The 12,158-nt window shown below is 39.7% G+C and overlaps 1 protein-coding gene across 1 annotated transcript in view; it reads left to right on the forward strand.

Moving 5' to 3' along the window:
* The window catches only part of SH3D19 (SH3 domain containing 19), a 214,462-nt gene that overhangs the window by 157,590 nt on the left and 44,714 nt on the right, over positions 1-12,158 (forward strand). Inside the window, exons 8-9 of the mRNA XM_020994097.2 lie at positions 3,401-3,508; positions 8,755-8,867. Coding sequence (XP_020849756.1) covers positions 3,401-3,508; positions 8,755-8,867 — 221 coding nt within the window. The remainder of the gene's footprint in view (positions 1-3,400; positions 3,509-8,754; positions 8,868-12,158) is intronic.

Genomic DNA, 12,158 nt, shown 5'->3' on the forward strand with positions numbered 1-12,158 from the left:
TATATATCTTTTTGGAAAGGGACCATGTTATTGTTGAGTCTGCTCAGTTGTGGCTGACTCTTCGTGAGCCCATTTTAGGGTTTTCTTGGCAAAGATACCGAGTGTTATTAGCAAGTGGGAAGAACTACTCAGAATGCAAATATGAGATGACTTCAGACTTTATCTAAATCTAATAAACAAAACAAAATAAAATAAACACCTTAATAGATTAGGTAGGATTCAGGCCTTCAGGAACTAAGGTGGTAGAAACAATAATAAAGCGTGTTTTTATTGCATTTTAAGGTTTACTTTCTTTCATGTGTGGTACACACTGCAAGTATTATGACTGTGTTAAAAGAAGAAGAATTTGAGGCCTAGGATCACAATGTGACACAACTTGTAATTATTAAAAGCCAGCATTTGAACTGTTTTCCTCTGACTTAAAATCCAGGGTTCTTTCCAGTATGTCACATCATCTTTCAACTTTATATAGCCAGTGGTAAGCTATAGGTGCCATTATATTATGCTATTATGAGTCCTCTTTCAGAGTCATGGTATTAGATTCTTTTAACTTGGTTGGATGTATCTGGCCATTCTGCAAATGCCCAATATAGTCTTTATCTGTAAAATGAGAGGATTAGGCTAAGTGATCTCTTAGACCTCTTCCAGCTCTAAGACTATGTGATTATAGTGTTTGAATTGTCGTAACCCAGACTGACTGTTCCTATGGATGGGAACCTATGCCAGGCATATCAAGCTTGAACCATAGCCCAGCCAGGAAGTTTCCTGTGAAGTCAGCAGGGGCAAGGCACACAAAGTGTATCCTATGATTTTTCCTGGTCAGGGTCAAAGAACTTCAGGGGTCACAATGAAATCGTAGCAATGTTGGTAGAGTGGTGAAGAGGGCTCTGTTTCTCCAAGGACTACCAAGCATCCCTTGTCACCCACACTGGACAAGTGGGCATCCCCTCTGGCACTGACACAAATACACTGTATTTTTTTAAAGCACAGATGATTCACGGTTATTTAGTAGCATTTAAGGTAACTTAAGAAGATAAGAAAATCAGATTGAGATTGTGTGGCCCAAGGAATTCTGAACAATTATAAGCACTACTGGAGTTGTTTGTCCTTCTTTTTCGAAGAGGGCTGTGACACCAGGGAGGTGATGCCATGACATGCAAGTGAATTGGATTTAAGTGAGGCAGGGCTATGCAAAGTCACCAGCCTTAATCTTTCCTTTGGAGCCATCTGGGTCCAATGGCAAGATAGATCAGGATGACTGGAAATGGCCCCCTGAAGTTGGGGAAAGCTGGGTAGAAGGGATTTATGGATTTGCTGCTGACCATTGGAAAGTCCTTCTACTCATCCATGGTGCTTGCTAATGTCACCCAACTAAAGATTCAGCTGAAGGTGTTTATTAAATAGAAGCTCATAACAAAAAATTGAGTCCAAACAAGTTTTGTTGTATTTTGCTTTGGTATTTTAATTTGTTTTTGGTGGAATAAAAGCAGTATCTCACCTTGTGGTCAGAATAGGCAGAGAATTACAGTACATATTCATTTTGCTTGTTGTCAATGATAATTCCTTAGTCATTTATCGGCCCTTTTTTGTGTTGGTATCCTCGCTTTGGGACTCCTTCACGCCCTCCCATCCCATCAATTGCCAGGTCTTGTGGATTCTATCTCCACAAGACTGTCTGACTGTCCCCTTCTCTACATTTATACAACCACCATCTTAAATGAAGCCCTCATCATCTCACACCTAAACTATTGCAAAACTCCCCTTATTGATCTCCCTGCTTCAAGTCTCTTCTCTTCTCTGGTCCATCCTCAAATGAGATTCTAAAGTCATATCCGAAAAAGCACAAGACTCACCAGAAAGTTCCAGTGGATTCTTGTTGCCACTATGATGAAGTACAGAAGTCTCTGGTTGACATTTATAGCCCATCACAGTCTGTCTCCAACCTACTGTTTGAAGGTTTTTCGCCTATTCTTCTCTTTCATGTATTCTATTCTGTATATTCAGGTATTCCAGCCCACTAACTGTTCTCCATATGTGATATTCCATCTCCTTTCTACATCTTTGTGCAAACTATATCCCGTGCCTGGAATGACCTCCCTCTTCATGGAATCTATGCGTTTCTTCAAAACTTAGCTCAGGTGCCTCGTCCTACATGAGAGTTTTCCTAATCCCTTCCCCAAGCTCCTTGTGCCTCCTCCAAATTACTTTGTATTTACTTTGAATATAAAGGATGTCCTTGGTGCAAAGGACTTGCACCAAGTCCTTTGTCTTGGTGCAGTTTATTACAGTGGTCAGCATTTTAATAAACATTTATTGATCAATTAGTCCCAGAGTATTTTCTCAATCCTGTTTTCCCTCATCAGCAAAGTTAGATTGGTTCTAGGACTGGATGCCAAGCCTTAAGCAAGTCACTTAATGTCTCTGAGCCTCAGTTTCCTTATTTGTAAAATGAAGGATTGTGGATTATTAGATGAATTTCAAGGCCACTTCCTAGCTCCAGCATTTCATGATGCTTAAACGTCCATTGAAGGTATGTCACAAGCCTTGCTATGTGACTCAGTGCTGGAAGAGCTCTTAAAGACTACCTAATCTGTCCCTTTCATTTTACAGAGAAGGAAACCCACAGAAGTTTGATGATGGGCTCCGGGTGATACAGACTGCATATAGCCCACCTAGAGTTCAAACTCAGATCACCTGACTCTAAATCCATTGTTCTTTCCACTGCACGACACTGCCTTCCCTTCTCATCTTGTATTAATTAACATCTGTTTACATTTATTTTGTAGATGTCTAGGTACCTGATGTGTACTTTTTCAAATTATTTTCTATTTTTCAATTCTTTATAAATCATTTGAGTTGGGAGTAGTAGACTAAAGTAAAAGAGGAGAATGAGTGGGAAGGGGACGCTAAGGAGGTATTGCATCTGCCAAGTATGACTATTTGCAATGTTATGTCCTAGCCCTGTTCTATACTAGAAAATCTTTCCATTCTCTTTTACTAAGATTCTAGGAATTCCTAAGCCTTGTTATTGAGTGAGAGTATCTGCTTGGAGTACAGAGTAATGTTTTCAGAGTCACTTACCACTGGGTTCCAGAGGGGCACTTGCTAATTGACTGAATCGCCCTGGAAGGCATCTGGTACATGATTCAAGCTCTCACAATCTTGGATCTTTCCTCTCATCGTGGAGACAAAAAAAATTGTATGAATTATTTACAGTGCACTGAGTTATTTCCTTTCATGAGCTCCAACTTTGTTTTTTGTCCATGCAAACTGAGATTGTGTTTATCCATGAATAGCTTTCCCTGGGGCATGAAAAATATAACTCTTTAATTATGAATGAGGTTTTTGTTTGAGGCCTGTGTTAACTAAAACATGCAAAATAAATTGTGTTTTTCATTAGATCCCTTTCAGTTCCCCATAAAAGCCGAATTGCCAAAGGAACGAGTTGTCCAACCAGCACCCACGCGAAAGCCCACTGTGATCCGGATCCCAGCCAAGCCAGGGAAATGTAAGCTCTTCACCATCTTCTTTTGCTTTGCTCCTCTTCCATTCTTCTGAAGGGAATTTGCAGCAAGAAGTGAGGCTGTCACACTCATTTATTACCTGCCCCTCATTTTGTCAGCAATCAAAATATAAAATAATTATTTTTTTCCTTTTTTTTTTAAAGTAGGAAGTAGCTCTTAAAATTAGAGAGTATTCATGCCTTAGGAAGGGGTTGGACTAGATTACTTCTGAGAGGCTACAGTGGTCTCAGTTTCTTCATCTGTAAAACACAGAAGTTGGATTAGATGCCTCTAAGAACTCTTCCACCTCTTACTCCTGTGATATTCCTATGAGGTCCCTAACAATTCTATTATTTTTTCTATAGCTTTATAGTTTTTTTTCTTAAAAAAAGCTGTTATAAGAGTATCGTAAACATGTACTCAATTTTATAAAAATCAGGACCTGTGAGTTCATCAGTGTAGGGAACTCCTAGTATGGAAATTCCCTTCTTTGGATCACAACTTGACTGCAGTTTATAGCTTTACCTCCCTGAGGTCCTGAGAGATTAAGTGATATGCCCAAGGTCACATAGCCATTATATGTCTGAGACAGGACTTGAACCCAGGTCTGTCTGACTCCAGGGCCAGCAACTATTATTCTACTTGTCTCAGTGTGCAGCATCAACCCAGTGAACTAAAAAATATTTCACAGCTGATTATACAGTTTGTTAATTTAATAAGTCCACAGCTTTGCCTTCCTTTTCCCAGTCTTTTGACTATTTTATTTCTTGGTAAATCCAATCTACACTGAAACATTTGTTTGGAAAGGAGAGAAAGACTGTGAAAAGAAAAATAAGCTTATTCTTGTTGCTTTTCTGGCATCTGATAAATATCTCAGTAAAAGGGAGAAATATTGAAATTAATGAATGAAAAAGTTCATGATCAAGACCTAGTCATAGATACCATAAGGAACAATAGAATTAAGAACTTTAAAGTACATTAATATAAAAGCCTGCATTTTAAAGTACATTAATATAAAAGCTATGCGGCAAATTCTTTCCTTTCCTTGATTTTTTTGTTATCATAACTGATAAATCTCCTATGGACTCTAAGTTTTAATAACAGTGAAAGAGAGAGGTTTTGACACATTCCCCCATCTTAATCGAACAACATACGTGCTTAGGTTTTTAAAATATATGTCTATATCCTGGTATCCCTTTATCAGATGTGAGCTCCTTTTTAAATGGGTCAATCAAGAAACAGTAGATTGGTTCCATAATAGTGAAAGAAAGTTTATCAGTTTTTCAATGAAGTGACTGATTTGTGTTTCAATCATGTCCAACTCTTCATGACCCCATTTAGGGTTTTCTTGGCAGAAATACTAGAGTGGTTTGCCATTTCCTTCTCCAACTCATTTTACAGATGAGGAAACTGAGACAGGGTTAAGTGACTTGCCAGGGTCATACAGCTAGAAAGTATGAGGCTGGATTTGAACTTATGAAGATAAGTCTTCCTGATTCCAAGCCCAGTGGATAGACTGCTAGGTCTGGAGTGCTTATGACCATGGTGGGATGATAATAAAATGTTTGTGTCCTAGGGTATACATTAGATATTCTTGAAGTGGTGATGACCCCAACCCATCTCAACCATCTCCAGCCTCTACTTAAAGCAGTAACACCTCCACCTCTTTTCTCTGGGATCTCATCAGCCAATCTATACCTACCATCCCCTCTTCATATCCCTGGTGCCTCTTTACCTTTGAAGCCTCCTGAATTCCCTATCACCTTCTTAGAGCTTTGGCTTACTTAATGCTCTCATGACTAGAATTTCCCCTTGTCTCCAGAGTTAAAGTTGGCAGGGCTTTCTTCTGACTCCCCCAAATCACCCCTTTAATTTAGTTTTTGTTTTAATTTTTCAAGAAAAAGCACTATTCAAAATGAAGGTGTGGGTGGTAATCTGTTGATGCTTTGTTATTAGAAGATGAGGGACCAGGAGAAGAGGAAGATTTAGGGAACAGGCCATTTTGAGGGAACCAAATGTTTGAAAGCCCTCTTGTTATGTTTGGAACTCTTAATCACGCCCTTGGGCTGATGGGGCAGAAGAAATGCTCAAGTGTCTCACTTAGGAAGGTCTCTTCATCCTGATCTTACACATAACAGCAGACTACCCTCTCCCCCTAGTCAGTGGGAAGTTATCATGAACAGCTATAACCATCAAGACACCCAGAGAGAGGATGGACATAGCTTTCCTGGCCACCTCCCCAAGGGTTGTTTTACTAGAAGACACACACAGAAAAACACTATATGTCAGGGTAATCTCGAGGCTTCCAAACATACCCTTCCCCAACCTTGGAGATTTACTGGAGACTGACTCCCTTTTCATAAGCAACTTAAACTACCATGAGGCTCCACTGTAGCAGCCAGTCTGTTCATACCAGTGGTGGACTGAATTCTTCCAGCTCCTTAGATCTCCCACTACATGCCTTCCTGTTACACCTAAAAAGACAGCACAGAACAACCAATGCCCTGGTGTACTTCTATGTGGTCATGCTGAACCATCTCTTTGTTTTTCTCTTTAAATCACTCCCTCTAGCTTTGGTGCTGATATTTATAGGTGGGATGTAGCCCAGGGGAGCCATTGATAATGCCCTTTTGTATTTCTTTTTTATGATAAGCTTGAGGTTTTGTTTGTTTTATCTTGATACTAGTATTCTAGAGATTTATAGACAAAATGTGATTTAGTTGATGACATATGATATGACCCTCAAACATGGGTTTCCCTAGGGGGAGTGGGGAGATGCGTGGGGGGCATGAACAGACCAGTTCATTGTCAGTCAAGAACTGAGCAAAAAAGATGGGCCAGTCACATGACAAGAATAAGTGCTAATGGATGGAGAGTGATATATTGCCATCTGTGCAGTGACAAAAGATCTGGAGGAAGCCTCTTAGCATGTTGGAAAAGCCCCTGGGGATCATTTATGGGAAGATGCGGGCAAGAGTTGCACAGGATGGGCAGGCAATCTACTTCCTTGGACCACATTGTTGAGGTCCCAGCTCAGTTGAAATATCAAAGGAGAGAAACATCCACAGCTTCTGTCTGCCTAAGGATCTTTAAAAAGGTTGCTTTTGGATCCTGAATTTTCCCTCATGTAAAATGGTAATAAGGGCCCTGAATCGTTTCAAAGAACATTTTCAGGATGGACTAATAAAAATAATAATAACAACAATAATAATAACAAGAGCAAAAATAACAATAGCCAAAAGCATCAGAGCACTCATGGCCATGTGCCCTGAACCTTCTCCAAGATGTTCTGAGAAAGGGCTGATGATAATAATAATAATAATAATAATAATAATAATAATAATAATAATCTCAATAACAGAAAGCACCAGAGTACTCATGGCCACATGCACTCTGTGATGCAGATTAAAATAGAACAGAATAGAACCTTAACACCCCCCACTCCCAGTTTTCAGACTATCATTTCTAGTCATATAAACAGCTAGTCCTTAGCACTTCTTTTTCTATGGTTATAAAGTCCATCTCCTAAAGTCTCTGGACTCAAGGGTGAGAAAGGAATGAAGTTCTCAAATGACACAAATGGACAGAGCTTGGCAGGGCCAAGGAGAGAAAAGGAAAATCTTTACAATGCTTTGAGGCCAGTGATGGGAGCAGGCACAATAATCCGGAAGACAGAAACAAACCTTGCCAATCAGCAAGCTGTCACCTTTGTACTCTCTTGCTTTTTTTATGTTTCTTTGCAATAATGCTACAGTCTAGATGTCTGTCATCCTTTCTGTTTAAGGAGTATAGTACAGGAGAAAGAGCAGTAGATTTGGAGTCCTGGGACCTGGGTTCAAATCTCCCCTTGCCTCGTTAAGACCTGGGTGACCTCGGGCAAGTGATTTTGCTTTTCTACATTTCCTCATCTATTAAATAAGGTGATTGGACTAGATAAGCCTTCCCCCTCTAAATCTGTCATCCTGCAAACACCAAGGTGAAGAGTGATTTAGTTTTGGCATGAGGACAGCTATAATGATAGTGAGTCGTCTAGCTGGCCTAGTATTACTGTGGTTTAATTTACTGAGCAATGCTACTTCTCAGCCTAGGAAGCACCTGGTCTTCTTCATAGTCATTGACCTTGGTATTATCTTCCTTTGGGAGAGCAGGAGAAGAAATGCCTTTCTGTCTATGGGCCAGACAGGAAGCATCAGTATATTGTCCACCTGTTTTAGATTTCTTCATATGAAATGAAAGCAAGGAATAATCCTTTGAAGAAAAGGAAAACTGTCTTTTCAACCCTCCTCTATTTCTTAACTGTTTCTTTCTATATTCTCCAGTGTATATTCTCTCAGGGCATGGTGGTGACCCTGGGTTCTGGAATGGTCATGACAGTTGAGTATGAGCTCTGACAAGTTCTACTAAGCTGTACAGGCTTCCAATATGGACCTGGTGGCCCACTGTGTGTCTCATTCAAAATTCAGCCTGGCTACATTTGGAAACCCAGGACAAGTTGACAGCAGAACATGTTGAAGAATTATAGGATTATATACTTAGAGCTAAACGTTAGAAACCACCTGATCCAACCTCCTAATTTTATATATGAGGAAACTAAGGCCCAGAGTGTTAAAAGAACTTGCCTGAAGTCACAAGTAGAAGAAGTGGGATTTGAATTCCAGTCCTTTAGCTCCAGATTCCTGGCTTTTTCCACTATACCACATCCTACTTTATCTGCCAAATCATGAAAGGGATTGCAACATGCTTCATGAAGTTGGGTGTTGACATTGCTGTTTGTTCAGTGCATTGATGTGAATAATTAGGCTTGGAAACTTCAAGGTATTTATATTAGAGAATAAATGTCCAACTGGGGAAAGGGTGTCAAATATATGTTCAACATAGTGTTCTTGAATGTTAATTGTTGTAGACAATATACTTTTGACATATTTTATGTTTAACTCCCTTTGTATGTGTTACCTCCCATCCCCATCTTCATTACAATGTAAGTTTCTTGCGATCAGGGGCTATCTAATTTTTATCATTGCGTCCTCAGGACCTAGCATAGTGTTTTGTGTATGGCATGTGCCTAATATATACTTATTGAATTGAATTTCACATGCTTTCCCCTCTTACGTGCCCAAGTCTGGACTTTGTGTATCTTCTTAGGATAGCCGTTTCCTCAGGAAAAAGCCCTGTAATAGTATTCACGGGGTTTTTTGAATGTCACAAAGACCCAGAATAATTTTGATGGAATAAAATATTGATGTTTTTCCAGTATTGCAAGATGACCCACAGAGCCCTCCACCTCTACCTGCTGAAAAGCCTATTGGAAACACTTCTGGCACAGCTATTGGAAAACTCAGTAGCATCGAAAGAACCAGATGCTTGGTAAGTAATCTTTGTAGTTATCTTTTTTTGGGGGGGGGTGAGGCAGTTGGGGTTAAGTGACTTGCCCAGGGTCACACAGCTGAGTATTATGTATCTGAGGCCGGATTTGAACTCAGGTCCTCCTGACTCCAAGGCTGGTACTCTATCCACTGCACCACCTAGCTGCCCCTATCTTTGCAGTTATCTTAATATGAATGCTGAGGTGTGACTTGATTCTAAATACTTAATTTATTGTTAGATTTACACCTTGATTATTTTAGCACTAGCACAAACAACACTGTCCTCAGGATATCAGAAGGATGAAGGGTCTGAAGGATATAACAAAAGTCAAATCCTGTTGCAATAAATAAAATTACAATAAAAATTTCATATTTTTAAAATAAACCTTTATTGATGTCTTTTGTTTATTTACATCACCAAAATTTCCCACAGTATCCCTCTCCTGCCATTCCATACAACAAGTTGCATTTTTAAGGAAAACAAAAAGAAAGAAAAAGAAGTAAAACTGATTAGTACATCAAAAATAAGTCTATCTTTCTCTCTCTCGTTTTGGCCTCTTTCTGTCAGTGGAGGGCCTGTTAGCGCAGGCTGAAGTGTAAAGATGGCTAAGTCTAAGAACCATACTACTCAGAACCAATCATGAAAATGGCATAGAAATGGCATCAAAAAACCTAGTAGGTCACAGAGACACGAGTCTCTGAAAGGGGTTGACCCTCAAGTTCCTGAGAAACATGCACTTTGCCAAGAAACACAACAAGAAGGGGCTGAAGAAGATGCAGGCCAACAATGCCAAAGCCATCAAGGCCCTGAGCACCGATGCCTCCAAGGCCAAGCTCCTCAGGCCCAAGATCCCAAAGTGCCTGGTGTGGTAGCCAAACAATGGCCACTAAGGGTCCAGGGCCAGCCTGACTCTAAGGTTACCAGAACCACTGACCCCAAGGCTGCCAAGTACGCTGACCCCCAAGGCTACCAAGCCTATTGACCCCAGGGTCACCAAGTCTGATGCCAAAGTCAATAAGTCTGATCCCAAGGCTACCAGATCTGGCCCTAAGGCCAGCAAATCTAACACCAAAGTCACCAAGACAGATCCTAAGGCCACAAAGCCCGGTGATTCCAAGGCTGCTAAGCCTGGTGAGTCCAAACCCAAAGATTCTGGGGCTAAAGCTGCTAGTCCCAAGCCTTCAAAATAGATGCTTCAGGACAGAAGGACTTGTTTAAACCCTGAACCACCATTTTTTCCCAGTCAGGGCATGATTATTCACTATTTTGTACAAATAAGGAAAATGTTGAGTCATAAGAAAAAAAAAATAAGTCTACAAATGTATGCAATATCCCATCCATACCCATGGTCCTTTCACCTCCACAAAGTCGTAGGGATGGATATGTCTTCTTGTGTATCTTCTTTGGAGACCTGCTTGTTCTTCTTATTTTTCTTATTCAGAAAAAGAACAAGAACATTTTATTTCATTTTATATACAACATAACCAAACATGTGTACAACAGCAGAATTTGACTTGCTTTTTGATGTCCATTATAACAAGGTTTGGCTTGTACAGACTTAATGAAATTGACTTTTCAGTACCACTGCTGATACACATGACAATCAGGAGGCTTTTGACATTTAAGTTTTCTAATTCATTGACTTGAAATTTGAGGGAAATGAATATGGTTCATGTAGTGATTTTCTTACCCAAATAGAAAAAAAAATAGTTACTTATAGGTTTTATTAGCCCCTTATTATGGATAAGGACACTGAGGCTGAGAGAGGTTAAGTGATTGCCCCGTGGCCAGGCAACTAGTAAATATCAGAGGTGAGATTTAAACCTAATCTTCCCAACTCCAACATTAGCATTCTCTCCCTCATACCTTGCAGCTTACACAAAAATTAGTCCAAACTCACCCATCTGGGGCAGTAACTGATTCGTTGTATTGATTGTAACTACCCTGAATTAAGTGAGAAGAATGTGCTTCAGAATTGTACTGAAAACCCGCACCTCAGTTTTTAGAAGAGTGTGTGAGAGCTTCCACGCGTCCCTGCTAGGTCATTGATATTCTTTGAGTGGCCAGATTTTTAAATGAGATTTTCAAATCCCACAGCAGTATTTATCAGAGGGCAGAAATGGCCAGAAGAGTGTTCACAAGGCATGGATTATTTCTGGGACATCAAAGAGTTTATGAGCTGCTGGTTTGCTTCACTACATTAACTGAGTCCATTAGTGAAGCCAAGTTTTAAGACAGGCTTAATTCACTTTTTAAAAGGGAAATTTTAAAAATTGAAACATGCTTACATGATTGAAGCTAATGGGAATTCACTATTTGATATTTAAAAGAAAGATGCAAATATTCAATAGGAACTTCAAAACACAGAAGTAAATTTTGCTTTGTTTTTAAGTTGATAAAAGGGAAATAATCCAAGAGTTCAGTAACACAGGTTCCCAGACGGTATTTAAACACACAGTACAGTTGAGCTTCTATTTGGACCAGCGTTACTTTTCCTTATGATGGCTTGGAGTTTACCTACTTGAAGATGCAATGATTGCTCTCTTACCTAAGTGTCTCTTGTAGTGATGATTGTCCCAAAAGACTGAATGGGAAATGGGAAATGAAATGCGATTAGTAAATCAATGAAAAAGAAATATGTATTCTCAACTTTTAGGGGTTTTCAGAATTAGATGGAGGTAGTTGGGGAATCCAAAGAGTGAACCCTCTATTTGACCTCCTCACATGCAGAGCTAAGGCTTTATACAGATGCTTATTCTTTTTCCCCCTTTAGGCTTACATTTCTAAGAAAATCGATTCCAAAGTAAGGTTAACATGAAAAAAGCTACAGTGGGCTAGCTTTGAGTTTCTATAAGAGTCCATTCAATAGACAACTTGAAAATATTTTCCATGTAATGCAGTTATGATAATGGATGCCTTCTATGATAATGTGGTCTAACAATTTGTTTTTTTCCTCTGGGAAAACTTTCTTATTGGATTCTACATTTCCAGTTTCTCTCTACTTCAGTTTGCTCAGAAGCCATACTACCACTGTCTCATCTTTCATACCAGCCGCATCTTTTTCTTTGTATAAGAAGTCTATCCTTCCTTCCCTTATCCGTCCTCTCCCACTCCTTTCCTTTCAGCCCAGCCTTTGCCCTGACCAGGCATCCTTTTCTTCCACCCTTTTTGCACCTTTAATTCTATTTCCTACTTAAGTGCCTTCTTTCATTCCTTCTCTTCTCCCTGGAATAGCCTTTTATCAATCCACCCACCCATGTTCTTGGTTTTGGGTCCAAGAAGTCTATTTTG

The sequence above is a fragment of the Phascolarctos cinereus genome, unplaced genomic scaffold (assembly GCF_003287225.1).
Source record: "Phascolarctos cinereus isolate Bilbo 61053 unplaced genomic scaffold, phaCin_HiC Scaffold_9;HRSCAF=440, whole genome shotgun sequence".
Classification (NCBI taxonomy): Eukaryota; Metazoa; Chordata; class Mammalia; order Diprotodontia; family Phascolarctidae; genus Phascolarctos; species Phascolarctos cinereus.